Here is a 27,567-nt window from a genome sequence, read left to right as displayed (position 1 = left end):
AAGCTGTGTGCCACCGGGGGGGGGTTCTTGGCACAGGATTCGTGGGTGGCCCGCCCTCTGTACCCTCGCTACTCCCACTCTTAGCTGAAATGCCCCACTTTAGAAACTTTTCTATTGGATCCCTGCCACTAGACATTTGCAGCTAAAGCTCAGCCGTGGTGACCAGCGCTGGTGACAGCGGCCCTCATCTGGGGACGAGTTCCAGGCAGAGCCGCCCCTCCCAGGCCCTCCGAGGAGGGTTCTGGAGCCCCGGGCCGCCTGCAGCCTGCCCCGCCCAGAGCAGGGAACCGAGGGCAGGGGCCCAGGTGGGCACACAGGCCTCTCACCTGCCAGAAGCCAGAGATGTGCCAGGCGGGGCAGGTGCCTGGGGTGGGGGTGCAGGGAAGCCCCAACCCCTCCCACCGCCGCCTCGTGCTGAGGGACAGGCTCTGGGTGGGGGGAGGCGGTGGGGACGGGCTTCCCGGGGCCATTCCCCACTCGGCTGTGGGCAGACCCCACCTGGGCAGGCGCAGTGCAGGGGGAAGGGCGGCCTCCAGCCTGCATCCGCCCCCGCGCAGCCCAGCCGCAAAGGAAACACACTTAGTCCACAGGCTTTTTGTTCTTAGCTTGGTTTCTCTTAGAAAACAAACAAGGAACAAGAAAGTCGTCGCACCAGCATCCTAAGCCTCAAACTAGTAAGAAACAAAAACACGAACCCCAGAGCATCCCCGCCCGCACTCCCAAAGCAGCGACAAACTCACGTCTCTTTGGCAACAATAACTTAAAATCATAACCCCGGCCTCGGACAGTAGTGGCTACAAAAATATTCCCTGTGCGGCCCCCCCCCAGCTCCACCTCTTCCCCGGCCCCTTCCCTGTCAGCGGGAGCCCCCCCGGCACAGCCCCCACCGTCTTCCAGCAGCAGGGCGGGTAGTCCCCGCAGAGGGGTGCGCCCCACACCATGCAGCAGAGGGCGCCTCTGGAATGGGGCTGAGGCGGCGGGGCGGGGCCTGGAGGCCCCCCCTGTCTTTCAAGCTGCCCTGTTGACTCCAACAGGGGGGCCCAGGCAGGAATAGCCCCAGACCCTGCGCAGAAGGAGGGCATGGGGTCTAGTGGAGTCAGTGAAGGGGAAATGCAGCCACAGACTTTGAGGTAAGGGTGGTGGGACCCAGGAGCCCCGGGGCCTGTCCTTGCACTGAGCAAACCCAGAACCAGGTGAAAGGGGCCGAGGACACAGGGCCTGCGCCAGGTACCACGCAGGGTGGGGGGCACCGCCCCCTGCAATGCACTGCTGGGGCCGGCGGGCAGGGCCCGGGAGGCCCCCCAGCCTCAGAGGCCGAGCAGTCTGACAGCGGGGCGCGGCGCCAGGCCTTCCCTAGGGAACAGCGGCAGAGACAGCAGCCAGGCCAGCCCTGCCCCTAGGGCGGCCCCGGCCGCGGCACGGCGCTCTGCGGACCACGGTGCTGCGCAGGGCACCGCGGTGCTGGAAGCTGCTGCCAACCGCGTCGACTGCAGCCCCCACACAGTCAGACGCCATCCTCGCTGCTGCCCAGAGCAGGGCCTCCAAGGCGGGGCCGCTGGGGCCTCAGGCTTCTTTACAGATGCCCCCAGCACCTCCGGCAGAGCCTGGTAAACGGGATGCGCAAGTTTGGAGAGATGCAGCGGACAGGCGGAGCCCCTCCCCCGAACTCCCACCTGGCTCCCCCCGCCCCCCGGCCCCCGCGCCCCGGCCTCGGGCCACTGCCCGGCCGGGGCTGCAGCCCATAGGCCTCCGCACGGCCCGCCCGCCTGCCTCCGCGGTGGCAGCAGAGCTCCACGTGCCCTCCCAGCTCTCCTGTTACGGGCGGGGAAACTGAGGCCTGCGCTGCCGAGCGACACGCACTCGCCTTCTGGTGACCTGCTCGTTTGTTCTGGGGTCCGTTCAGAACATACTCTGTCCAGGGACAGGCCCAGGGCAGCGGGGAAGGGGGTGGGTCTGCCTGGGGAACAAGAGGACCAGGAGGCGTTTGGGTGGAGGAGGGCTTTCAGCGAAGCCAGGCAGCACTTGCAATAAGTTGGCGGGGGTAGCGGGCTGCCCGGCCGAACGAGCTCGCAGTCTAAGGCCGGCGGAGGAGTGCAGCGCGGAGGGAGGCGAGGGCCCTGGTGCCTCCCGCCGGGCAAGAGCCAGCGAGTCTGGGACGTGCGGGGTCCCGAGCCGGCAGGGAGGGTGGGGCGGCAGACGGGGCAGACCCGCAACGGCCGGGGAGGTCCTGTTGGGAGAGGCCGCCGCAGGTGGGGGCGCTCAGCGCGCAGCCTGTGCCTCTGGAAAAGCGAGGAGAGGCGAGGCCTGAAAGCCAGGCAGCGCCCAGCCTCGGCTCAGCGAGCGGGAGATGAGTCCTGCCGACGGGCCCAGACGGGCACGCGTGCGCGCGAGCCCACCTCGCGGAGCCCGTGCCGCGTCTGGACGCGGAGCCTGCGCAGAGGAAACGACGAGTCCCAGCCCCGCTGCGGGGTGCCCTCCCGCCAGCCACGCCGCAGCCTCACCTCCCACACGGCCGGCGTCCGAGTCGGAGACGTGCGTGATGGAGAAGCGGGACGCGGGCGCGGGCGAGACGGTGAAACGCGAGAAGGGGCCGGGCGCGGCCGGCTTGGAGGGCGCGGCGGGGGCGGCCAGCGCGGTGTCCCCCGCCGGCGCCCGCGGGAAGCCGTCGTCCCACTGGAACTCTCCGCCTGCAAAACGCCCACGGTCACCGGCCCCGCCCCGGAAGTCCCAGTTCGTCGCGTCACCTAGCCCTCTCCGTGAAGACCCGAGACCCGGTCCCGCACTAGAGGCCCCGCCCACGGCACGTGGCCCCGCCCCCGTAAGGCCCCGCCCCCAGCTCACCCTCTTCGACGGTGAGGCCGTCGGGTGAGCCTTCGGCCCGTCGCGGCCGGCAGGGGGCGCCGGGGGCGCCGGGGGAGCCGGGACGGCCCGCGAGGAACGCGGGGGGCGACTTCTGGGCTCCGGGGAAGGGCTCCCCAAGCTCCCGGGTGGGGCTTTCCTAGAAGGTGGGAGCGGCCTGTGAGTCGCGCCGCCAGCACTGGCCACTCCCACCGCTGTCCGTCTCGCCGGGGGCCCCACCGGCCCACCTGGTCGAAGAGGTAGACGGTGACGTCGTCAAAGAAGGACACGGCTTTCTTCTTGCGCTCCAGGTCCTCACAGAAGGCCTCGGACAGCAGGCTGGGCATTTTGAGCAAGCTGCGCAGGTGGCGTGCGCTCTGGCTCTCGGCCACCACCACGGGCACGGGCGGCGCCTCCTCGTCGCTCTCCTCGCTCGGCTCCTGGATGCTGTAGCAGCGGAGCTCCTCGTCCGACTCGTCGCTGTCCTCGCTGTCCTCCTCTTCCTCCTCTGGCCGGCCCTCCGGGGCAGCGGGGAGTCCTGGCAGGGCCAGGCAGAGTGGGCCTCTGGGGGCGCCCGGGCCCCCTGTCCGTTCCTGCAGGACTGACCGCAGTCCCCGGGGCTCCTGCAGCTCGGGGCCGTGGCTGTCTGAGCTCCGCGGGACGGGGCTCAGTAGGAACACTTTGGAACGCCCGGGACTGGGCACTGGTGACCCCTGGGCTGGGCTTGGGGGCCAGGGAGGCTCCCTCCCGGGGTCCGCGGGGCAGGCGCTTGGTCCAGGGGGAGAGCCCTCAGGCAGGGGCCGTGGCGACTCCTCCCTGGGGCCAGGGCTCTGCGCCTCCCCAGGTGCCGCAGACTCAGAAGGAGGCTGGGCAGGTGGCAGCCCAGGGCCCTGTGGACTCTCCAGGTCCGGCTCTGGCCCAGGGGCCAGGACTCCCCTGCCCCTCTTCCCGGGGCCCACCACGGGCTCGGGCTCAGTGTCCAAGTCCGAGAAGTAGGCGGAGTCACGGTACGGGTTCTTCTCGCTGAGACCGCTGAGGGAGGCCGAGAGCTGAGTCCCAGCTCCGGGGCTCTCACCCTCCGAGGCCAGTCCCCCGAAAGCCTCAGGCTCACACGGGTCGTGCGCCTCCTTGGGCACGAACTCGGGGGACTCGTAGTTCTCGGTGTCATAGCCGCTGTCCAGGGCTCGGGGTTGCCCTCCAGAGGGGCCGGCGGCTGACGGGCTGAAGACCTCACAGCCCCCATCGCTGGCCGACGACGGGATGTCCAGCGAGTCTAGGGAGTCAGGGGTTCCCACCTGCTTCTGCAGGGAGCGAAAGGCTGGCGTCACATCCAGCTTCTCGGCCTGCGGGCCGTCACTGGACAAGTCGGTGAAAACACCGGAAGTGGCCTCAGTGGTGTCCTCGTTGTCACTGCCTGGTGCCTCCGGCTCAGGAGAGCTGCTGCCGCGGCCCCATGTCTGGGCTGGCTCCGTGGCGGCTGGCTGGCTGCTGGCAGGCGTGGGCGAGGCAGGCAGGGCGGTGGGGGCGCTGGCCTCCTCAGCGGGAAGCAGGGCTCCCTCTTGGGGTGGGGACGGGATGGATGGAAGGAGCCGCTGGGGTCCCTCAGAGCCCTCGGCCTCCTCGCCAAGCCTGGGCTCTGTCTCTGGGCTGTCTCCCCCGCTGATGGCTGCCTCTGTCCAGGGGGGCGTGACTAGGCTGGTGGCAGGTGGCAGGCCCTCAGCAGGACACAGATGAGGGGGGTCAAGGCAGCGGCTCGACTTCTGGCCCAAGGAGGCTCCCTCTAGCCCAAGGAGCGGCTCTCTGGGGTCCTCTGGGGCCAGGGGATGGTCCAGCTCAGAGACAGCCCATCGGGTCTGCTTCCTGCAGGAGAAGCCGTCCCTGTCGCTCCCTGTGCCGCCTGGATCGCAGGACTCAGGGGCGCGGCTGCCGCTGTTGTTGTTGGCCGACACGTTGGAGCTCCAGTGTCCATGCTGGGCGGCCCTGCGTGCTGCGGCCTCCCCCAGCTCCTCCCTGCCCAGAGACAACGGGGCCCCGGGAATCCCAGAGGGGTCTGTGCCCAGCGGGTCCTCACAGTAGGGCGGGCAGCGAGTGGCCGCGCCCCAGTCCGCCACCTCCACTCCAGGCTCCACCAGCATCAGGCCCCCGGGCGAGGAAGCGCGCGAGGGGCAGGGCAGGTCCTGGGCGCAGCTGCTGCTCGGGGAGAGGTCGGGGAGGCGGTCGCCGTGGCCCCGGGGGCCGTCGGTGGATGGCGCCTGGCCCTGCAGCGGCACCGCCAGCGAGGCAGCAACACTGCCATCTGAGCTGGTGTCGTGGCCCTCGCCCTCGGAGCTGGGGGCTGCGGCGCAGGGGTTAGGGGTGCAACCAGCACAGTCGGGGTCGTGGCCGGCAGCGGGTGCGGGCTCCTCAAGGCGGATGAAGTACTCGCTGCCCACAGAGGGGCTGTGTGCGCTGAGAACAGGCACGACCCCCGGGGGTGCGCCGTCTGGAGCGCAGAGCTCCTGCAGGCGCGCGGCGCGGCCCGGGCTCGGGAGGTCCGCTGGCGGCGGGAAGGCGTCGGCGCCGTGGGCCGCTTCCCACTTGTACTCGAAGTTGAGGCCACGGCTCGTCTCGGTCACCGTGAGCACGTCGTCGCCGTCCGCGTGGAAGCCGTCGCCTGCGAACTGCTCCAGCAGCGGGAAGGACGAGGCGGCGGCCAACTCACCCGCGCTCCCTAGAGCGGCGCCAGCCGCCCCCTGCCCGGGGCCCGCACCGCCCCCGCCCGGCCGCAGGGAGCGCCAGCGCTGCTCGAACTCGTCCTCCGCCGCGGTGGCGCCCTTGGCGCACAGGTAGGAGAGCAGCAGGTGCACCTCTTCGGCCGTGGGCCGTTGCTCTGGCTGCAGCCAGCAGAACTGCATCACCTCATACCTGCGGGGCGGGGCGGGGCGGGGCGGGAGGCCGGGCTCAGCCCCACCCCTCCCCAGGCCCCGCCCTCCCCAGCCCCCAAGCCCCTGTGGGAATGAGCCTATCTGTCCTCCGTGTAAGGGTCTGGGGTCCCCTCCTCACACTCGAAATCCTTGAGAGCAGTTAAAGGGTTCTCCCACTTAAACGAGACCCCAGATCTCAGGTGGGCACAGTGGTTTGGGAGCCAGCAACAGGCAGGTCACCCCACCTGCCTGCAGGTGAGTCTGTGCTTTGGGTAGAGAGCCCATTGCTCTGTGAGTACAGGGCGCGACCCAGAGGTCACTGCCGGTCAGAGGGGAGCCAGGACGAGCTGGAAGCCCAGGAGGTCAGGAGCTGCTGACCACCGGCACGCGGAGCACCCCCACCCACCCCGTTTCCCACTTCCTGCGCGGGATGCCCCTGCCCCGCCTGGCGTCACCGGGCCCTCACCAGCGGTCAGACAGCGGCAGCGGCAGCTGGGGCTTGGGCAGCTTGAGCTGCTGCTCCCGGACGGCGTAGGCCAGCACCTGCCTGTCGGAGTGGTGGGGGTAGGGCTGTGCGCCCAGCTCGAACAGCTCCCAGATGGTCACGCCCAGGGACCTGCGGGGGCGACGGCCCTCAGGGGAGGCTGGCTCGGCTGGCAAGGCACCGCCGCGTGGGACCTGGGGCCCGGGCCGCCAAGGGGCAGGTCCCATCGTCACAGCAGCCGCTGGGAGCGGCCTCTTCAGTCCATCCTGCCAGCCTGTGCCCAGGGCGCCCAGGCCAATAAAGGCCAGCCTGGCTTCACATGAACGCCGTCCACTTGCGTGTCCATTCCTTCCTTGCCTCTCCCCAGTGAAGACCAGACCCCATACCAGCCCCAGGAGCCACCCTGGCGTGGCCCCCCACCCCACCCGGCCCAGCAGCGGCTGGCGGGGGGGCTGGTGCCAGGACTGAGGGAGGGAGACGTCTGGGGACGTCTCAGGTCGGCGCGTGTCAGGCCTGGGGGACGTGCAGGTCTGGGAGAAGGCAACCGGGCTTCTTTGGGGACGGCGGCCTCACCCCGCTGTCCTGGGAGGCTGGGGGCGTGAGGGACAAGTAACCGCGATGGCCTGGGGACCATCCAGGGGACCCTGGTCCGCATGTGGCAGGGGAGGATCAGAGGGAATGGCGTGTCCACTATGGGGCATGGTCCAGCCGCTCGGGGGCACTGTGGTAAGCTCAGGAAGGGGGGCTGGACCACGGATCCAGGCTCGAAGGGTCCATCAGGAGCAGAAGGGAGGCCAGGCCGAAGCCTGGGGGGCTGGGAAGACGCTGGAGGGGGAGACAGGCCGGTCCAGGCCAGGGACAGGCGCCGGCTGGCAGAGCTCAGTGGGCTGAGCGCCGGCCTCCAAACCAGAGTCCCCGGTTGGATTCCCAGTCAGGGCACATGCCTGCGTTGCGGGCGGATCCCCAGCGGGGGGCGCGCGAGAGGCAACCACACATTGACGTTTCTCTTTCTCCCTCCCTTCCCCTCTGTCTAAAAACAAATAAATAAAATATTTTTTAAAATACCCCTAAAACCCCAAAATGCAATATTTAAAAAAAGGCCAGGGATGGCCCTTCCATTCTCAGGCCTTCAGAGGCTGCAGCAGGGCTCTGCGGGGCAGCCCCTCCGCGCGGGCGCAGGGCCTGGGGGGCGTCCGTCTCCGGCGGCGCCGCCCGTTGTCCCTCCCAGAGGCTCTCCCGCTGCGCAAGGCGCGTCCTGGAGGGGCGGAGCTTCCTCCTCCGGCCCCGCCAGCCCAGGGCGGGGGGCCACACACACCCCGGTGACCTCGCCGGGGGCCACGTGCGGCCACCTCCTGCAGGGCGATGAGGCCGGACAGGCGAGTATGTCCTCAGCAGTGGCCTCTGAGCAGCAGCCGGCCTGCGTCCACTCGGCATGGGAACGGGTGGGTGGGCGCGCTCAGTCCCTGCACCCTCACCCGACCGCCGCTCAGGCAGCCGGCAGGGCGGCCGGGAGGTCTGACGGCAGCAGCGGGGACCCCGGGACCCGCACTCACCACACGTTGCTGGCCTTGGTCTGGTCCACCACCAGCAGATTGCAGTGAACCTCGTCCACCAGCTCGGGCGCAATCCAGCGCAGCGGCACCCACAGCTGGTCCGCGGTCACGAAGTAGTCCTCCTGCGCGGGGGCGGGCGAGCGGACCAGTGTCACTCCGCAGGCCCCGCCCCGCCCGGCCCCGCCCCACCGCTCCGGCCCCGCCCCACCGCTCCGGCCCCGCCCCGCGGACTCCGTCGGCCCCGCCCACTCACTCTGTATTTGCCGTGAGACAGGCCGTAGTCGCCGATCTTCACCGTCAGGTCCGCGGTGAGCAGGCAGTTTCTCAGGGCCAGGTCACTAGGGAGCGGGAGGGCGGGGTCAGCCGGCTGGGCGGGCCGGGCTTCCAGGCCACCGAGGGGGCTGGACCGCTTGTCAGGAGGGCGTCCCGGCTGAGCTCCGTGGGTGGGCAGGAAGGGGCGTCGGAGAGGCTGCCACCCTCGCCCTGCCCCTGGCCCAGCGCTGGGCCGGGCGGAGGGTCCGCATGGACAGGGGTCAAACGTTACAGCGCGGACGAGGAAAACGAGGCCCAGGGAGATCTAGAACAAGCCCGGGCCCTCAAAGAAGGCGCGGCCCTGCGGTCACTCCCGACCCCAGCTGACAATCCCTTCTTTCTGGACACCGGCCGCTTGCGCCGCCCCTCCGGGGCCAGCCAGCCCTGGATTCCCTGGGCTTTCCACCTGCCCACCACACCTGGGCTCCCCAGGAGGGAGACATCGGCCGGGAAACTGGGGTCCCAAGTGTCCCTGCCCACACGGGGCCCGCGGAGGGCGGGGGTGTGGAGCGCCCCCCTGCGGCAGCACGTCGCCCCCAGCCCCCCTTCAGCCCAGCTTGGGCCTGAGCTGCGGGTGTCTCCCCCGCCTGCGGGGGTGGGGGTGTCTGGGGCAACCGTGGGGCGGCCCACGTCCACCACAGGGCGGCCGGCCGGGGCCGCGGACGGGCCTGAGCTCGGGGGCGCGGGCAGCGTGGGGCGCGGCGGGCGGCGGGCGGGAGGCTGGCAGCTGCCCTCTTCAACAAAATCACTGATGCTGGAGTTGCCAGTGTCACCACTCAGCACCAGGATGTTGTTGGGGAGGACGGCCGTGCGGTGTCGGGGCTGGCCGGGCACGTCCATCGCTTCCGTGGGCACGTCCCCCCCTCGCCGGGCTCCCTGGCCCATCGTTCTGACTTAAGGGGCCAGGGCCGGCAGCAGGACAGAGCCGTCCCCCCACCCCCAGGCCTGGGGCGACCCAGCGTGGGCAACGGGGTGACGCGGACCGCCTCGGGGGCAGAGGCCGGGCCGGGCCCTGTGGTGCTTCTGCCGGGGCCGGCCGGACGCTGAGGGCCGAGTCCCTCAGCCGACCTGCGAAGCAGGGGTCTGCGCCCCACCCGCCTGGCGCTTTTGTTTAAGGAGATCGCGCGGCACGGTGGTCCCTGGAGGCGGCGCCCGCGCAGGCCCTCCCCCAGCCCCAGCAGCAGCCCCTGGGGACCCGGGGCGCCCGGCCCGGCCCGGCCCTCACCTGTGCACGTAGTTGTTGCGATGCAGGTGCAGGACGCCGCAGGCCACCTCGCAGGCCATGCGCTGCAGGGTCAGGGGGTCAGGCGCCATGGACTCCGCCGCCCGGCAGCTCCGCAGGTAGCCCTTGAGGTCCCCCTGCCGAGAGGGGCAGCGCCGTCACCTGCGGTCGCCTGCCGGTGCGCAGTGGGTCCTGTGCAAGCGCCCCGCCCAGTCCTGTGCCCCACGCAGGGCCTGCGGGCAGCCGGCACGCTCTCCAGACCACCGCCCCGCAGGCCACACCCAGCAGCCCCACGGCACCTGCGGCCGTGTTCCGTGTACAGTACAGACTCCTGGGCCCCCTGGGGGGCAGCAGACAGGCCGCGCGAGCGGCCACCCAGAGCCAGGACAGAGCCCAGGGCGGGCGAGCACGCGGCGGGGCCCCTCCCTGACCTGCCGCCGCCCCCCCACCCCCGATCCAGGGAGGGCCCGGCTCTTCTGGGGAAGCGCCAAGGTCAGGGCCACGGTCAGGAGTCCAGAAAGCAGACAGCGAGGCCTGCGTGCCTTGGTCTGCGGTTGCGGAGGGTGCCTCCCTGTGGGCAAGCAGCGCAGCACAGTGCCCGAGCTGCGCCTGCGGGGGGTGGGGTCGGTCCGCAGACACGGGTGCCTCTGGGGTGGGGGCTGGAGAGGCAACGGGAGGCCCAGAGCGTGGGGAGAGGGGTCCCCGGCTCAGCCTAGTCCTCTCTGTGGGGCCGCCGGGCCCGCCTTCCCGTCCCGCAGAGGCAGGCCCGGGCAGGCGACTCACCACGGGGCAGAACTCCATCACCAGCAGGTAGGGCGTCACCTCGGCGCACTGGGCCAGGCACCGGAGCAGGTTGCTGTGCTGCAGGGCCCTGCGGGAGCCAACAGGCTGCCCCCACTCCCACGCAGGGCGGGAGGGGGCAGGCGGACAAGGAGCGGGGCTGGGAGGAGGGGGCAGCACCGAGCCAGCCTTGGGTTACGGGGCCCGGGGCCGCGCGCAGCCCCCGCCTCCTCCAGCCGCACCTGTCCCGGGCCACCCACCTGTAGGGCTGGGCCTCCTCCAGGAACTGCATCTGCTCGTGCACGCTGGCGCTGGCCTTCAGCTCCTTCACCACCACCTGGGTGCTGCTGAGGCCCGAGTTCACCTCCCCCAGGAACACCTGCGGGGGGCGGTGTCACCGCCCCCCCCACGCTGGTGCTGCCTTCTGCGCCCCGCTTCACACCGTGAAACGTGGGCCTGGCCCCCCGCCCCCGGTGTACCCTCCTGGCTGCCACGTCCTGTCTCTGGCTGTTCTCGGGGCTCTCTAGGGGTCCCCAGGGAGGAAGAGGGATCTGGTTGCCCCGCTCCAGTGGGGGGTCCGGGAGAAGCCAGGACCAGGCCGCTGCTCCCTGTCCTGCGCTCAGCCCCCTCCAAGCCCTCCCGGTGCCTGATGCCAGGGCAGCACTGAGGGGCTGCAAACCGCAGGCTCCCCGGCAGGAGTCCCCGGGAGGAGCAGTCTCCTCCTGCCCCTCCAGCTTCCAGGAGAGAGAGGGGCCCACGATGCCAACCCCTCCCCGCTTGGGGTCAGCAGCTCACCTTCCCAAACCAGCCGTGGCCGATCTCCTCCAGGTACAGGAGGCTGTGCCGGCCCAGGTCTGTGGACTTGAGCAGCTGCACTGTAACAGGGTCGGGGGGGGCGGTGCTCAGGGACTTCAGTTCAGCCTCCGCCACCACCCCATCCTCCCCCACCGGCCCCTGGACAGGCTGCCCCCTTGGCCTGTTCTGGGGGCCACACCTGGGGGCTGCCATCAAGAGCCGGGCACCAGCCGCCCCGGGGAGCCGTGGACCTGCGAGGTGCATGCGGGCCTGTCTCTGGGAGGCTGTGCCCGTGCAAGGAGGACACGCCAGGCTGGGGGCCGCGGGACTGTGCTCGGGCAGCGCCGCCCGCAATGTGGCTGGGGTGCAGGCCATGGGGGGAGGACACTGGACCGACCCGTCCCCTCGCCCCTGCCACAGGCTGGCATTCCAGCGCTGGGCACGCCAAAGGCTCCTTTGTTGGGGTCTGCTTGGCACCGCCCCGCACGGGACACACTGGGCCCTTTCTCCTGCAGGCCGGCGGGGCGGGGTCAGCGGGGGGAAGGGCCAGGGCTGCGGGGCCCACTCGTGCCCTCTTGCGCCCAAGGGATTCCCCGAATTCTGCTCCCACGGCACTGCCCGGAGGGCCCTGGGAATGTGGGCCTCCATGCTGAGCAGAATTCAAGGGGGGGGTCTTATTGGGCCCCGAGTCCCAGGGCTCCTGCCTCTGAGCCCCAGCCTGCCAGTCCCCCTCCAGCCTGGGGTCTCCCCAGCAGGGGCAGGGCTGGGGCGGGAGCGCTGGGGTCCGCCTGGGAGGCAGTACCCGCCTCCCAGCTGCCCAGACCCTTAACTTTTGACCTCCAGGCGGGCTGCCCCTCCAGCATCACCTGAAACCCTCCCCCCTCCCTGAAGCAGGGGACCCTGTGCAAAACTGAGGCCAGAGCTGTAAAAATGGGGAAGACAGGCAATCACTGCCCGGGGGCCTGTCCTCCCTCGCCCTGGGGACGGTCCCCCGGGGGGAGAAGGCGGGTGTCGCATCAGCCCCGACGTGTGTCGCTTCTGTTTTTTGTGTTTCCTGACTGAGGCTTCAACTGGCGAGGCACCCCCTCAGATGAGGGCCGGCGCGAGGCTCCCGTGACCCCGCGGCCGCCGCACCGTGGAGCCCTGCCCCCACCGCAGCCCCGGTTCCCCTGGGAGGGGAGGCCCCAGCTGCTTTCAGTGACTGACCCTTTGGGCCACCTGGGTTTTTCTTATTTTCTTCCTGGGCTTGACATCTCCACTCTGATTAAGTTTGCCATTGAAACGAGAGCTGCCCACCCCAACGACCACAGCGCCCAGGCCGCGCACCCCTCTCTGCTGTGACCTCCCGCAGCCCCAGTGCCCGGAACGTCCAGGTCCTGGGAGTCATAGGCCTGTGTCTTTTCAGCATCTCCTTGTGCTGCTTCCTGGGGGGGTCCCCAGTCTCGGGAAAACCCGCAGGGCCCCTCTGGTCCCAGCGCTGACGTGGAAAGGGGTCTCGGGGGGACCCCGCGGGCACCCCGCGGGCCCTCAGTGTTTCTAGGCAGAACATTGCTACCCCCGAGACTGGCCGAACACATGGGGCCTGGAAGGTCCCCCAGAGCCCCAGGCACAGTCTCCCTGGCCTGGGCAGTGGCCCCGGCTCCCCGCCAGCTCCCAGGGCCCGGCAGCGGGGGCCAGGCTCAGAGGCCCCACAGCCACGCAGGAAGGCTGGGCCCCCCCAGCAGAGAGCCTGCCTGCAGGGCTTTCCGGGGTGGCCCTCCGAACGATGCCCCAGCTCCCGACCAGCTGGAGCCGTGGGGCCGCTGGCAGGGGCTTGGGGCAAGGCCGACATCTGCGGAGCCCCTGGCCCCGGACCGGCAGCCGATGGCCCCGTAGTCTCCCCCAGGGCTCCCACCGGCGCCCGGGGGCCCCCGGCCCGTGAGGAAGGGTGGGCTCCAGGGTGGGTGGCATCTGGCCCGGGCCTGTCCGGCCTCGGACAGAAGCAGGTGGGCCGGCCTGCCCCCACCCGGGGCCCGAGTGAAAGGCCCATTCACGGGCGCCCACAAAGGGAGCCCCAAAGAGCCCGCCTCCCCGAGTGGGTGGCCCTGCCCCCCAGGGCACAATAGACGCCGTGTCCCTGCACGGCCAGGCCGCCCGGCTGAGTGGGGCTCAGGCATCCGAGGGGCAGAGCAGCCCCGCCCGCCCCGCGCGGGCAGCCCATCCAGGACCAGAGGCGGCAGCCCTGCCCCTGCCCGTCGCCGGCCCTTTGCACGGTGACCCTGGGAGGGGGCGTGGGTGACGTGGCAGGCGGAGAGCTGCCCCCAGCCTGCCCCCAGCGCTCCTCCCCCGCTCCCGGGGAGCATGGCCCCTGAGCCCCAAGCCACTCCCTACAGCGCCCGGGGCCCCTGGGAGCAACTCACCGGAGCGCCCGGGCTGCTTGGCCATGGGCAGCGAGACCTCGGTGAGCGGCAGCACGTACACGTCCGGCCCGTTCTGCGCAGAGGCCGCCGGGGAGCCCTGGGCCGAGAAGCCAGCCGCGTACTCTTCCCCCTCCGCATTCTCGAACTCCTGGCCGGGCGGGGGACAGGCGTGTGCGCTGAGCTCCAGGGGCGGCGGGGGAGTGGGCTCTGGGAGGCCTGCCTCCTCCCGGGCCCAGCTCCCGCCTCCCCCGAGCTGGGGGGTGCGGCCCCGCCCCCCAGGCGGGCACCCCTCACCCAGCTCCTCGCCCCTGGGGACACACAGCAGGCCCACAGGCCCCCTGGCCGCAGGGCCCCCAGCCGCCCCAAGGGGGCCGGTGTCTGCTCTGTGGTGGTCCAGGGCTGGCCACGGCCCCAGAGCGCGACGGGTCCCCCGTCAGCTCTCAGCCCACTGCCCCCCGGCAAGGGATGGGGGGGGCTGGAGGCCCAGCAGGGACAGCCCCCAGCTCCCCTCAGCCGCCCCTGGCGCAGGCAGCCGCCTCGGGGTCAGGGCTGGGGAGTGGGGACAGGGCCCCTCACCCCACCCTGCCCCGGGGGCCAGCAAGGAAACGCCCCGCGCCTCGCAGATGCGGAGCTTCCTGTGAGTCCGGGCGGGGAGCCCACCCGCCTTCGCCCCCAGGCCCGGCACCTGCCACCTACCACAGCCATCAGCCCGCGGGCGCCCCGGACCTTGACCGGGGCAGGCGGAGTCCACTCCGGGCCCCGCCCGGCTGGCTGCAGCTCTCAGCGCCCTGCCACACCTGTGTGTCTGGGCAGGGCCCTCCCCGGGCCCAGAGCTCACGCCCGGGAGCCGCAGTCTGGGGGTGCCCCGTCCCTGCCGCGGCTCCAGGAGCCCCGCTGCCAGCCCTACCCGGCGGCCCGAGGCCCAGAGAGGGCACCCGAGGCTCCGGGGACCTCCGCAGGGACGGGCACCTGGGAGCCAGGAGGGCCCCTTCTTCATCCGCCCGGCGCTGTGTGGCCTGGGGAGCCCCTGTCTCGGGCCTCCATGTTCTCAGCTGGGAGGGAGCCCTCTGTGTGTCCGTGTCCTTGCAGGTCTGTCCCAGTCTGTCCCCAGAGGGGACAGAGCCCTTGAGGGCGGGCGAGGCGAGGGCGCCGTTGCCTGTGGGGACTGCCCTTCCCTGGGCCCAGCCGCCCCCCCATCCTGGCGGGGCCCGCCCTGGTCCAGCCCATTACCTGCCGGTGCCACGCAGTGGCCCGCCGGAGCGTGCCGGCACCGCGGGCAACCAGGTAGGACAGGGTGAGCATCGCCGCCTGGGCCCTGCCCCCAGCGCCGCTCCCGGCGCGGGACCCCCGATGCAGGCAGGCCCGCACCCCGCAGAGCCCTGGGGCTGGAATGTTCTGGCACCATGGTCCCGGGCAGTGAGGAGGGCGCCTGTAGGAGGGGCCCTGGCTGGCCCTTGTTTGGGCTCTGTCCTCACAGAGAACAAGAGGAGGCTGACTTATACAACAGCCTTCCCGTCCCACGCCGGCCCCACCCCCAAAGCCTCCTGGCTCTGGCCCCGGGGCTTCCAGAAACGCACCAGCGTTGCCGGGCAGGTCAGGGGCCGACCCGCCGCTTGGGCACCCAGCTCTCCAGGGACCGGGGCGCAGGCCCCTGCGGAGGTTCTGGAAGGAGGGTCGAGCCTCCGAGGTGCGTTTGTCAAAGGAAAGTGCCTGCACCTCGCCCTCAGCGGCCGAGGCCTGCTCCCCCTCTGAGGGGATGTGGCGGGGTCAGGGCTGGCCCTCTAAAATGGCTGGGGTGGGGGCCACGTAGCAAGGGTGCTGAGCCAGGCCCCCGGGTGGCCCCCTCCTGACCTCACCAGGCCCGGGAATCTGACCTCCAGCCGGGGCGGGGCGGCCCGGGGCCAGGGCGGACCCGCGGCCGCGGCGGCTATGTGCTAGGTCAGCAGGAACCGGCCCACACGGCCCGGCTCTGGTTGGGGTGCCCGGCCCCCAGCTTCCCCTGGCCCTTGCTGCTCAGAACCACACTGGGCACGGAGCAGCCCGCGGGCTTGCAGGACAGGAGGGAGCGCCCCAAGGGGCGCTCCAGCCACTGCCCCCAGAGGAGGGGCGCCCAGGACGACCACGGCCGGGCCGCCTTAGGGTGTCGGCGTTGCTGTCCACGGTGGGCCTGGCATCCCGCCGCGCTCGGCCTCATCGGGCCCGACGCCGGGCGGTCCTGGGCGGCGAGGCGGCCCTGGAGCCAGGAAGCGCGGCGTCCCCTGCCGCCCCTGCCCGCGGCCCTCCGCACGCAGGCCGCCCCCGCCCCTCGGGGGCCCACCCCGCGCCCCGTCCACGGGGGCTTGACCTGAGCTGGGTGTGACGGCGCGAGGCCATGGCCCCTCGGAGAGCACCCCGCAGGGGGAGTCCCCAAGGCCCAGGCCTCTCCCGTCGGCAGCCCCGCCCAGGAGTCTGAGGTCCACCCCAGGCGTCCCCGGGGCCCCCGGCCTCACCTTGAACCCGATGCCACCCTTCTTACAGCACAGGCAGGCCAGCATGAGGGCGATGACAGTGAGGAGGCCCGAGAAGGACACCGCGACCACAGCCAGGGAGGACGACCAGGACAGCTCGCTGAGCGGGGCGCCGCCTGCCGGGGTGGGGGCCGTCAGCCGGGCCCCCGCGGCCGGGCCCTGTGTCCCTCGCCCCCCAGGTGGGGTCAGCCGCGCCCCTGCTCCTAGCTCGCCGGCCCTGACCCCTCTCCAGCCTCAGCACCTCCGGCCTCGCTCCAGGACCCACGACGGCCAGCGCGAGCGGACACACAGGGCAGCCGCGGGGGCCGGAGCCTGCAGTCCCTCAGCCAGCCACTGGGTGCCGCTCTGGTCTCACCCCAGGGAAACGGGCTGGCAAAGCCCCTGGGGCCTGCCTGCCTCCCCACCGTGGGGGTCCTGGGCATCCCTCCACCGGCTCCGGGTCGCAGGGCGGAGGGGGGCCCCCTCGATGTCTCCCTCAGGCTCTGGCCACCCCCCCACCTCCAGGAGACCCTGTTGTCATTGGCAGAGCTCTGAGGGTGTCGCTGGTAAAGGCTCTGGGACCCCAAAGGGACAGCGGGACTCAGCGCCAGGGTGCGGGGGGTGCCACAGAGCTGGCCGCGGGGCACAGCGACATGCCAGGCTCTGGGCAGCTGGGGTCAGGGCTGTGGACAGAAGGCCTGTGTGGCCTCTGAGGCCGGGGGCCTGCTGTCCCAAGGTGGCACGGCATTGGCCTGCCGTTTCCAAGTCGTCCCCTTGCTGAACTGACCGCGAAGGGCCCCTGGGAGCTCCTTCTGTCCTGGAGACAGTGGGGCCTCCCCTTCTGCAGCCCCCAGTCCACGGGAGCCCCCTCGTGGCTCACCCTCCGCCCGTGGAGGAACCGAGGAGCCCGGAAGGCACGACAGGGCCCCTCCCGACACGCACACGGCCCCGCGTTAGGGCTCCAGGCCGCCCCCACTGCCCGGCTAACCCGGGGCTTCGGGGAAGCCTGGCCGCTCTGGTGCCGCAAGACAGCCTGGTGGGGCCAGCGAGGCGTCCCCAAGACAGGGCGGGGCCCGTCCCTCCCGTCCTGCCACACCGGCCCCACACGCAGCCCAGCCCCTGGGCTGACATCGGCCGGCCCCCAGCCCTCTGCGCACGGAGCGCTCCTGCCTCTCAGCTCCCAGTGGCGGGTCCTCCAGGCCCCGCGTCCCAGGACACAGCACACCTGCCGTCGCAGGTCTCCCAGGGCAGGGCCGAGAGCCCCGGCAGCGCCTCGCTGGGTCCAAACTGGCCACTGAGACAGCTGCCATGCCTGCCCCCACTGGACAGGAGGTCCCAGAGGCTCAGCCAGGAGCTGCTGGGGCGTCTCCACGGGGCTGCGCGGGCGCCGAGGGCCCAGGAGGGCGGAGGGAGGCCTGGACCTGCCGCTCAGCGCGCTCCCCGCGCCTCATGCAGGGAGAGAGGCCGGTGGAGCGGGCCAGGCAGGGAAGCCCGCGCAGGGCAACCCCGGGCTCTCGCCCACGCAGCCCCCGGGAGACCGGCGGGCCCCAGCCCTCCCCAGCCTCCGATACCCCGCGGCCCCATGGGAAACCTGTCGGGCTCTGACTCTGGGGCCCACCCCCACCCCGCCAATGACAGCAAGAGCCTGCTGGGGGACAAGGCCTCTCCGGAAGCTTCTCCAGGGACCAGCCTGACCCCACCGGGGAGGGGAAAGGAGGGGCGGGGCCGGTGTCAGGGGCCGGGCCCGAGCCACACCCACGGCCACGGCCCAGGCGACAAGCGGGAGGCGAGAGTGATGCTGGGTCAGGCTGGGCGACCGCAGGGCCAGGCCTGGTGTCTCTGGGGTCACAGGGGAGGGCAGGTCCCCCCGGCCCACTCCTGAGGGCCCGGAGGAGGCCTGGGGGCCTGAGCGCCCTCCATCGGGGGCTCCTGCTCGGGGGGGCCGGGCCCTGCAGGGGGCGGGCGGAGGGGTGACAGGGCCTGTGCTCCGCGCAGCTTCCTCAGGCGGACACCCCGCGCCGCTGCCCCAACCCCCCCATCGCGAGGAGCCTTGGTCCGGCCTCCCAGGGAGGCTTGGAGGGGCGGGCGGCAGGGGCACAGGCGCTTCGGGGGAGTGGGGGGCGGGGCGCAGCTGAGGAGCCAGGTCCCGGCCCGGGTTGGTTTTTTTTTTTTTTTTAAGGTTTTATTTTTTTAGACGGCGGGGACGAGAGGGAGAAAGGGGGAGAGAAACATCCACCGGTCGGTTGCCTCTCTCACGCCCTCCACCAGGGACCCACCCCCAAACCCAGGCCTGCGCTCTGACCGGAAGTCGAACCAGAACGCTTTCGGTTTGCAGGACGACGCCCAACCCCCCGAGCCACACCAGCCAGGGCCCTGGCAGGCTTCTTGTAAAAGGACAAAGTGACTTCTTTCTGCCAACAAGTTGGGGCGAGGGGCTGGGGGCCGTCACATGACTTAGGTCACCCCCAGTCCCTCAGCCTCCTGGACCCGGCAGGGGGCAGAGCTCTGCCCAGGCGAGGGGGGAGCCGAGAGCAGAGGAGGGGGACACGCCTTTCCAGCTGCCCACCCGTCAACGAGCTGCGGCCATTAAAAGGCACAGTGTGGTGGCCGGGGTGGCCCGGCCGCCCCACACCGCCCCGCCCCACCCCGCCCATGGAGAGCTTTGGACCCACGTCCAGACTGCGCACCTTAGAGGAAAACAGGTAAATAGCAGATTCCCAGTGGAAAAGGATTCTTCAGCTAAAAACAATGGAACGAATCAGAAAAGATCAATGGTGCTGGCGACATAAAAATGTAGGTTCAATAAAGGCCCCCAATTAGAAGCAAACAACAAACTAGAAAAAATAATTCACAGAAAATATGTCACAGGCCTGGGGTCATTACTGCGTAGGGCACACAATCAGCAAAAAGTGAAAACAACCTTAAAACCACAAAACGTGTCCAAGGAAATGAAACACGTCAGCCCACCAAGGGGCGAACGCCTTCCGCCTGACCCCCAAGAACACGCACAGCCTCGTCCCGGATCGAGGGTCGCAGGTCGAAGCCCGCGACCGGTTCTGGCTGACACCGGTGAACCCACCCACTGGCCCAGGCGCCGGGGACAAGTCAGGCGGCCTCTGGGCGTCCACTGCGCACAGGGCAACCCCGGGCTCTCGCCCACGCAGCCCCCGGGAGCCTTGGGCCCCAGCCGTCTCTTTGGCCACGTGATTCCTCGTCTGGAATCTAACCTCAGAGAGCGGCCTGGCGGACGCAGGTCAGGGGCAGGAGCGGGAGGGATGAGGTGGCCGATCCGCAGACAGACACGCTCACTCGGGCGTTTCTCAGAGTAAAACGCCTCACGGGCCACGGTAGGTCTGGTGCAGGAGCCGGGCCGGAGCTGGGCCGGGCCAGCTAAGCAGCGTCTTGACCCACGTGCACCACCGGTGGGCAACGGCACGGAGGCACCTCGACAAATTAAAAATAAAGCTGCCATGTAACCCAGCAGTTCCACTTCTGGGTATTTACCCAAAGAAATGCAGAGCATGAGTTCAAAAAGACCTAAGCATCCCTGTGTCCGTTGCAGCGGCACAGACGGCAGCCAAGATGCGGAAGCAGCCCAAGCGCCCGTCAGCAGGGGAGCAGGGGAGCGGGGGAGCGGGGGAGCGGCTGAGGAAGGCGCGACAGCTCTGCACCGCGGGGTAGGGCTCAGCCGTAAAAAAGAATGAAGTTGTACCATTTGCAATGTCACGGGTGGACCTTGAGGGTATTATGCTAATGAAATAAATCAGACAGAGAAAGACAAATATACGATTTCACGTACGGGTGAAATCTAAAGAACAAAATAAATGAACAAATAAAACAGAAACAGACTCTTAGACACAGAGAACAGACCAGTGGTGGCCAGAGGGGAGGGGGGTCGAGGAACTGGGTGGAAAAGGTGAAGGGCACTCAGAGGCCATTGCCGGGGGAGAGGGTGGGGCCCGTCAGCCCCCTCCAGCCTCGAGGCCCGCGCCTCAGTTTCTCCAGCCTGCTGGGAGGGGCTCGGCCTGCTGCTTGAGGAGTGAGAGAGCGAGCTGAGCCGTCCGGAACTTTGAAAATGGGGAATCACAGGGCCGCGGGCGGCTGGAGCCACAGGCCGGTGGGCAGGGAGGCGGGAGGAAGCCCCGGCTCCTGAGCGCGCGGCTGCAAGACGCCGACCGGCTCCCCAGAACCCGCCGCTGCTCGCTGCTCTGAGACCAAGGGCAGGCGCCAGGCCGGGCCAGGGTGGGGGTGGCTGCTGGGCCCCGCGCATCCCCTGGGGCGGCGACAGAGCTCATGGGACAGGCCTGGTGCCCGCGGTGCCACCGCCGAGCTCCCGTTAAAGGGGCTGCTTTAGGCCGCCGGAGGCTTCACGGCCGTGTAGAAGCGTTTTGAGCCGTGAGACACCTGGACGCCCTTTCTTAGGGTCAACCACCAGGTGGAGAGCAGCCCTCCCCTGCCGGCCAGGAACCCCCGCACACACAGCCTGCGCCCACAGCCACCGCGGCCCGGCTCCTGTCCTGGCCCTAATATGTCGCCCTGACCCTGTGCGGTGGGGGCATCCTCGCACCCCCCAAGGTGGAGCTGCGTTGAATGTCCCCGTGGCGGTACACGAGGCCAGTGCCGGTCCCCCCAGCTCCGTGCGCAGCTAAACCACCAACGCGGTTGCCCCGGGAGTCCAGCACCCACCCCGCCCTCCCCCGCTCGGCACGCACCTGGTCCAGGGCTGGCCATGGGTCCTGAGCCCCAAAGGCTGTCGCCTTCCCCCCCAGCCCCTGGGGAGCTGCTCCCGTGGCTCCCACTGCCGTCCGCGGCACCACGCCACGGAAGGACACGGGCAGCCGGCCCAGCCCCCACCAGCCTGCGCGCCCCGCGGGAGCAGCCACAACAGGGGAGGGAGCCCCCACCCCAGCCCAGGGGGCGAGCCTCAGTATTTCTGGCGCCCCTGCCACTGGTGCCGGCACAGCCCAGGGGCTCACGCCCGAGGCACCCGCAGGGCTGGGGCGGGGCCTCGGCCGGGCGTCTGAGGACACCCTGGCACAGTGCCCCTGCCCCCAGGCCCGCCGGTGGCGCAAACAGGATCTCGTGCAGGAAGGAACTGTGCAACCCGAGGGCGTTGCGCTGCGCTAAGCGTCCAGGGCGTGTCGGCACCGCCACAGGGCCGGCCTCGGTCCCCGGCCCCCACCCGCCCGCAGCTGGAGCAGGTAGCGGGGCCCTGGGGGCATGCAGGAGGCAGGGGGGCGTCCTCGACCCCACGGCGGTCCACAGGGCAGACCCAGTGCTGGGGCCTGAGGGGCAGAGCTTCCGGGCAAAGGTTTGCCCGAGTGCCGTGCTGTGGAAGTTTCTTCCGAGAGGGACAGGGCCCCAAGCAGGGGCCCGGCGGGGACAAGGAAGCCGGGTTGGGCGCTGTCGCGGCCCCGCCGGGCGCCTCCCTGGCGGGCCAGGGCCCAGCCCTCCGTCTCCCCGCTCGTCCCGTCCCCGCGGGCCTCTGAGGTCAGGTGGAGACAGGGCAGGTGCGGGCACGGAGTCCGGGCCCGAGCGGCCGGTGAGCCCGCTCCCGGGGAGGGGGAGAGCGTGGCCGAGCGTGCGCCCACATGTGTGTGCTCAGGCCTCCCCCGGGCGTCCAGCCACGAAGGCCACGTCTGCAGGACACCCCCACCCCAGGAGCTGGCCGCGCCCAGGCCGGTCACAGGCAGCCTCCGCCCCTGCTGACCCCACACCTCGCTGCCCTCTGGCCCTGAGCTCGGCCAGGTCGGGAAGCCCGGGCCCGCCCTCCGGCCTCGGGGGCTCAGCCCAGGTGCAGCCAGCCCTCCTCCCGGCCTCCCTCCGCAGCGGTGGCTCCGCCCCGTGGGGGATGGGGGTGCTGGGAGGGAGCCGGGCCTCCAGTTTCTGCCTGGGCCCCAGGAGGGGCGAGTGGCAGGGCAAGGCTGGCGGGGGGATGGGGCTGCAGGTCGGTGCCCAGGCCGGGCTCGGCCTCGGCCGTGGGCAGCAGTGGGCCCATGGGCCTGGCAGGAGGCGGCCTGGCCCTGCCCGCTTGGAGCAGGCCCCAGGGGCCTCAGGACGACCGTTCATCCAGGCCGCTCCTCCCGGGACCAGAAACCACCTCTCAGGGACGCCTGCCTCCTGCCCAAAAGATTTCAGGCCGCTTCCCGGCCGGAAGCCAGCTGACGCCTGTCATGTGCTGGGAACTGCTTAACGCAGGCCGTTGGGGAAAGAGAGACAGAGAGACAGACAGAGGGAGGGGACGGGGCTCCGGGCGTGTGGCTCTGGGCGCTCCTGAGCTGGGACTCCACGCCGCGGGCCGTCTCCAGCCTCCAGCGTGAGACCGCGGGACACGGCCTTGGGGACGGCGACCCGCCCCAGACGGGCGAGAGCACCAGGGAGAGCCAACAGAAGCCGAGACGCACACGTCTGGCCCGGGCTGGGTTCCAGGACGTCTGAATGACACCCACACACCGAGGAGGGAAGGCGGGGGCTCCGGCAGCCAGGAAGGCCAGAAAGACAAGGACGCCGAGAGGCTCCAACGGGAAGGCGCACCGGCCGCGCGCTCGGGTGGGGCTGCCTGTGCATGCACAGCCCACAGCGTCCACGAACGCCGGGCCCCACGGCGCCCTGCGAGCCAGGCCTCTCAACCACACACGGCAGAGCGCGTCGTGGGGAGAGAGACACAAAGACCCGGGCAGCGCAATTCACGCGGTGCAATGGCCGGCCGAGGTGACCACAGGCGGGGCACAGCCGGCGTGGGCAGTGACCCCGGGGGCGCCGGGTGTTTAACGGGGACGTGTACGTCCTAAATTCACCATGGAGGGGGCTGCACAGCTCTGTGAATCTAGTCAAAACCCTTCCCTGGCTGGTGTGGCTCAGGGGACTGAGCGCCGGCCTGCGAAATGTCACAGGTTCGATTCCCAGTCAGGGCACAGGCCGAGGTTGCGGGCCAGGTCCCCAGTGCGGGGTGCACGAGAGGCAACCGATCGTGTATCTCTCCCACAGCGATGTTTCTCTCCTCTTTTTCCCTCCCTTCCCGTCTCTCCCAAAAGTAAATAAATAAACTCTTTAAAAAATAAATAAAAAGGGACCCTCGGGAATGTGTGTTAAATGGGTGGACAGCACAGGGCGCGCAGCGCGGTGTGATAAGCTGCCGCGGGGAGGCCACGGAGCGTTTGCAGCGTCGCCCAGAGCCGGGCAGCGGGCAGCCTCCGTCCACAGCGGAGCTGAGCGCCCGCCACGCTGCGCCCACGCGGAACGTTGTCAGGGCCGTGAGCAGAGCACCTGGCGCGCAGGAGCGACCTCAGGCCTGGCCCCACACGCGTGCTTCTGTGTGTGCGCTGCCTCCTGCAGACGTCGCCCCCTTCTCTCCTCAGGGGCTGGGAAACCCCAGGGGCCTCGCAGCCAGGGAGCCCGGTCCCTGCCGGCGGCTCCGCATCCCTGTGCCCGGTGCCCTCCGACTGGGCCCTGAGGCTGGACGGTGGCCCCCAGCAGGACCGGCTGCAGAATCTGTAAGGCCCCTTGTTCAAAATCTTTATGCATTTCGAGTCTGCGGGAGCCAAGTGTGAGCCCTGCAGGGCCCTCCCAGGGGATTGCCCGCCCCTACGGGGACTCCCCCGGGGGCAGGCGGGGACCTCAGCGGAGCCCAGGTCTGGGCCCCCGGTCGCCCTGTCCCTGGCGGGGCTCACGCGGCCGGCAGGTCATCCCCCAAGCCAGCCCGAGGCCCGCTGGTCGGGGCCGCCTGCTGCCCGGCGCCCGGGCAGGTGGGCGGTGGAGCCTCCCTGTTCCCCTTTGGGAGGAGGAGGGGGCACGACCGCTCCCCTGGGACCAGCCAGGCCAGGCTGGCCACGCCTCACTGTGAGAGGCCACCGTGGGCCCGCAGGGCCATCCTGCCGCCTCACCTCGCACACACCGTGACAGGTGACCCCAGGCCACCCGGAGCAGCCCTGCCGCGAGCGCTGAGGTCACAGAGCCGTGACCGACGGCAGGTCCCGGGGTCCCCGACGCCCAGGGAGAGGGCTGGGCCCTGGAAGGCAGCCCTCTGGGTGCTCCGTGCCGCGCTGCCCACGGGCCCCCCGCCAGAGCCTCACTCCCTGCCCCCTGCGCTCTTGGCGCCACCGACCCCATCCCGCCTCCTGTCGGGGAGCAGCCCCGGGCGGCTGGGTGGAGGGCGCCCGGCGGCAGGCCTGGCCCGGCGACGTCGTGAGGACAGCCTGCCCAGGCCCCCCGGCTGCCGAGCGGCCCCAGGAACACACCCAGATGCCACCGGCACGATCAGCCTTGCCCGGAGTCTGGTGCACCCCCAGCATGGAGCCCCCCCCTCCAGACACAAGCAGCCCGCCTGGGAGCCATTGCGCTCGGCTTCGGGGATGGAAAAGCCACAAAGCCTCTGCGGCCTGGTCTCCATGTACCGCCCTGGCCGCTCCCGCCTCCAAAATAGCAGTCCTTTCCCTGAGGGCTGAGTTTTCATGGGGCACCTGACCCCCCAGGTGGGCGGGGGGCGCGTCGCTATCCCATTTTAGAGATGAGAGAGCCGAGACTCAGGGAGGTAAGGCTGGGCTGGAGGACGCCAGGGGGCAGAGGACGGGCCCCCTCCCCAGGGCCCAGGGGGGCCCAGCAATCCCCTCCGCTGCCCCGCAAAGAGGAGAGAGCCCCCGGCTTGCGACGACACGTCCCCGCAAACCCCTAACCTGACACATCGCGGTCGCCCTGGCCACGGCTGTCCACCCAGACGCCTGCGGGGGCCGAGCCCTCGTGGCTCTGAGGTGGGGGAAGGAAGGGGCTCGTGCCGGACGCCCCCGGCACAGGCTGCGGGTGACAACCCCACACAGGGCACGTGAGGCCCCCCGAGAGCATGAGAGGCGGGCCTCCCCCACCCTCCCGGGGTCAGCACCGGCCCCCGCCCCCCAGCAGTTCCAACGCGGGCGGCCCTGAGGCTGGATCCCCGCCACCCCCCCTCGCCCGCAGGGCACCGGCCGGGACGCCCATGCCTGTCCCTACAGGGGTCTGGGCCTGGCTCCTCGGCAGGGCCACCTCCCGCTCTGCTCTCAGGGTCCAGGAGGGCTTCCCCCTGGGCCACTGGCTGGTGACACTATGTTCTCTAAGCCCCTGGACGAGAGCTGCCTGGGAGGCCAGTTCCGAGCAAGTGGCACCCACACGCCAAGCCCAGCAGACAGCCCGACCGCCAGCTCCCGTCCCACGGGAACAATACCCTCGGATGGGGCCGCGCCCAAGGGACCGCGCGTCACCGCACGCACTGGGCCCCGCTCCAGGGAGGGGGCCTGGGAGAGCCGGCTGCGCTTGCCCGGCACTGTTTTGGCTGGATTCGCCTGTGCCAGAGCCCCGGGGACATGCGAGTGGGCCGTGGGCCCCTGGGCCAGGGCTTCAGGGCAGGGCTCTCTCCCCCACTTGGGAAGGGGCTGGAGCTGGCTGGCGGCTGCGGCGGGCCGTCAGCTCTGCCCAGCCCCTCTGCCCACCGCAGCGGCCCCTGCCTGCCGCCAGGAGGCCAGGCGTCCACGGCAAACAGCCTGCCAGGGCCACCGGCCTGGCAGGGAGTGAGGCCTGGCCCCAGGCTCCTGCAGCCAGCTTGACAGCAGCACCCCAGCCTCCCCCGCTCTCGGGGGGGCCGGGGCAGTGGGCGCCCACAAAGGCCCATCTCTTTTGAGCCTCTGCCCAGAGGGCTCTGTCCTGTGAGCTGCCCACGGCTCCCACTGCCACACACCCGCTGCCAGGTGGCGGGCGAGCTCCCGGGCCCGGCTCCCAACCAGGGAAGGGTCTCCCACGCTCAGACCTGGGACCAGTAAGGGCCAGGGGCACCCTCCCATCCCTCCCCCAGGGCCCCAGTGCTGACATCCTCTCCTCCAAACCCCGGGGCAAACGCAGGCCTCCTGCCCCAGTTACCTGGGCCAGAGACGTCCGCAGAGACACAGGGTTGGGGGTCGAGCCTCTGCCGCCCGCCCGCTGCCGGAGGCCTCAGCCGGGCCGGGTGCCAGCCCGAGGCCTGCCAACCGGCCAGATCCCAGGCCTCCGGGGGTCCTGCCCGAGAGCCCGTCCTTCTGCGGCTCCGCTCAGGGTGGGGAAAGGGTTAATTTCCATGCAAAATAGGAACCGGCGGCTCAGGAAGCATCATGTCCGCAGTGGGGGACTGGGGGCAGGACCGGCAGACGGGCGGAAGGCGGGCGTGGGTGCTGCCGGTGGACTCACCGGGGTCCGAGTGCGAGCTGAAGGCGAAGCTGGGGTTGAAGAAGGAGGACGACATGGCCAGGGCTGGCGGCGCAGACGCCGGCGGCGCTGCGCTCAGGTGGCCCGCGGCCCCGACCCGCGCCGCGCCATCGCTGCCCCACAGGTGCGAGCGCCCTGTCGCCGGGCTGCCGAGCGTCGCGGCCGCGGGGCGACGGGCTGGGGGCGGGCGGGGTGCGGGCCGGGCGCCGTGCCGGCAGCGGCCACAGACCAGGCGCCTCCGCCCGCCCGGCCGCGGCGCCGCGGGGCTCCGGGGCTGGTGCAGTCCGAAAACACTGGCGGGAGCGCGCGCGGCGGTGGGGGGGCCCCTCTCCGGCTGTGGGGGGCACTGAGATGCGTGGGAGGGGAAACCCGCAGGCGGGGGGGGGCACGAGACGCGTGGAGCGGGGACCGGAGGCCGAGGGACAGGGAGCTGCGGGGGGGGGGGCGCAGCAGCGCGGGGGAGGGGTGTCAGGGAGATGTGCGGAGGGGGACCCGCAGGCTGGGGGACCCTGAGGCGTTGGGAGGGACACAGAAACGCAGGATGGGGGACCCGGAGATGGAGGCGTGGGTTGGGGGGGCACGAAGTCCGGGGAGGGGTCACGGGGGCAGCGCGGGGGTCACGGAGATGTAGGAGGGGACTTGGAGAGGCGGTGGGGGCACCGAGACCAGGGGAGGGCCACGGGGACACGGCCCACGCGCGGCGGTGGGCGCCATGGCACCCAGGAATGCGAAACAGTGCGCGGCGTGGCCTGGGACGCGCCGGGGCCCCCCCCACAGGGTCAGGCCTGCACGGGGCCTGAACACGCAGGTCTGGAGGCGCTGGAGTCTGGCCCCTTTGGGTGGCGCCGGCACTGGTGGGCGTGGGGCCGCTCACACACCGGCCCTGCCCCAGCCACGCTGAGACCACCCTGGAGAAGGAGCCGCAGCCCCCGTCCCCACCCGCTGTGTGACAGCGCCGGCCCGAGGCAGGGTCCCCTGCTCCGCGGAGCGCCCTGCTGCACCGTTGCCCCAGTGGCGGCTGCGAGCACAGCAGGACCCGCGGCTTGGGGACCAAGGCCCCTCCCCCCAGGGGAGCGGGGTCGCAGTGCAGCGAGCTCGCCCGCTCGGCCATCCATTCATTTCTGGCCAGAGGAGCGAAGCTGCTCGGCAGGGCCTGGAGGTGGGGGGGCAGGGGGAGGGGGCGCCTGTCCCTAACTGGGCCACCAGTCTTGGGGAGAGAGCAAGAGCCAGTGTGACCCACAGAGCAGGGGACAGGGACCCAGAGGGACGGTGAGGCCGGTCAGTCCTTGGGAGAGGGCGTCCTGCTCATCCTGAGGTGGCCCTGCTTTTCCTTCAGACGTTGGGGGCCCTGCTGCGGTGCCCCCTCCGCCCGTGGAGGAGGGCCTGGGAGCTTTGTGGCCCGTCCTGACTGTGCCTGAGGCCACGCTGACGAGGAAGGAGGGGTCCTCGGACACCTGGCCCCGGTGCCGCCAGGGACCTGAGCTGCCTCCGTCCAGAGCCTCGGAGCCCCCCTGGCCTCGGTGCACCAGGGGCTCTCACGAACACAGGCACATGCACACGCACACGCGTGCATACGCCGGCATGCAGAAGCG

At 71.0% G+C, this 27,567-nt stretch overlaps 1 protein-coding gene across 1 annotated transcript; it reads right to left on the bottom strand.

Annotated features, from left to right (window-relative positions):
- Positions 1-641: 641 nt before the first annotated feature.
- AATK (apoptosis associated tyrosine kinase) lies at positions 642-26,069 on the bottom strand. Its single transcript, XM_054593242.1, has 14 exons — positions 25,958-26,069; positions 15,776-15,909; positions 13,287-13,434; positions 10,888-10,967; positions 10,353-10,471; positions 10,096-10,183; positions 9,316-9,449; positions 8,032-8,116; positions 7,779-7,900; positions 6,208-6,357; positions 3,087-5,742; positions 2,842-2,998; positions 2,502-2,687; positions 642-1,604 (listed from the first exon to the last, which is right to left on the bottom strand). The coding sequence occupies exons 1-14, from the start codon at positions 26,010-26,012 to the stop codon at positions 1,564-1,566; spliced, it is 4,155 nt and encodes a 1,384-aa protein (XP_054449217.1). The 5' UTR covers positions 26,013-26,069; the 3' UTR covers positions 642-1,563.
- Between the last annotated feature and the right edge of the window lie 1,498 nt (positions 26,070-27,567).

The sequence above is a fragment of the Pteronotus mesoamericanus genome, unplaced genomic scaffold (assembly GCF_021234165.1).
Source record: "Pteronotus mesoamericanus isolate MK-2021 breed Mesoamerican mustached bat unplaced genomic scaffold, CSHL_Meso_final scaffold_408, whole genome shotgun sequence".
In the NCBI taxonomy this organism is placed as follows: domain Eukaryota; kingdom Metazoa; phylum Chordata; class Mammalia; order Chiroptera; family Mormoopidae; genus Pteronotus; species Pteronotus mesoamericanus.
Note: the sequence above shows the minus strand (reverse complement) of the source record. Positions and strands in the feature narration are given on the sequence as shown.

Coding starts and splice junctions, on each gene's coding strand:
- AATK (XM_054593242.1), bottom strand. CDS start 26,012: ATGTCGTCCTCCTTCTTCAACCCCAGCTTCGCCTTCAGCTCGCACTCG. Junction 9,450..10,095: donor TGATGGAGTTCTGCCCCGTG/GTGAGTCGCCTG, acceptor CCCTCTCGGCAG/GGGGACCTCAAGGGCTACCT. Junction 1,605..2,501: donor GGACGCCGGCCGTGTGGGAG/GTGAGGCTGCGG, acceptor CCCGTTTACCAG/GCTCTGCCGGAGGTGCTGGG.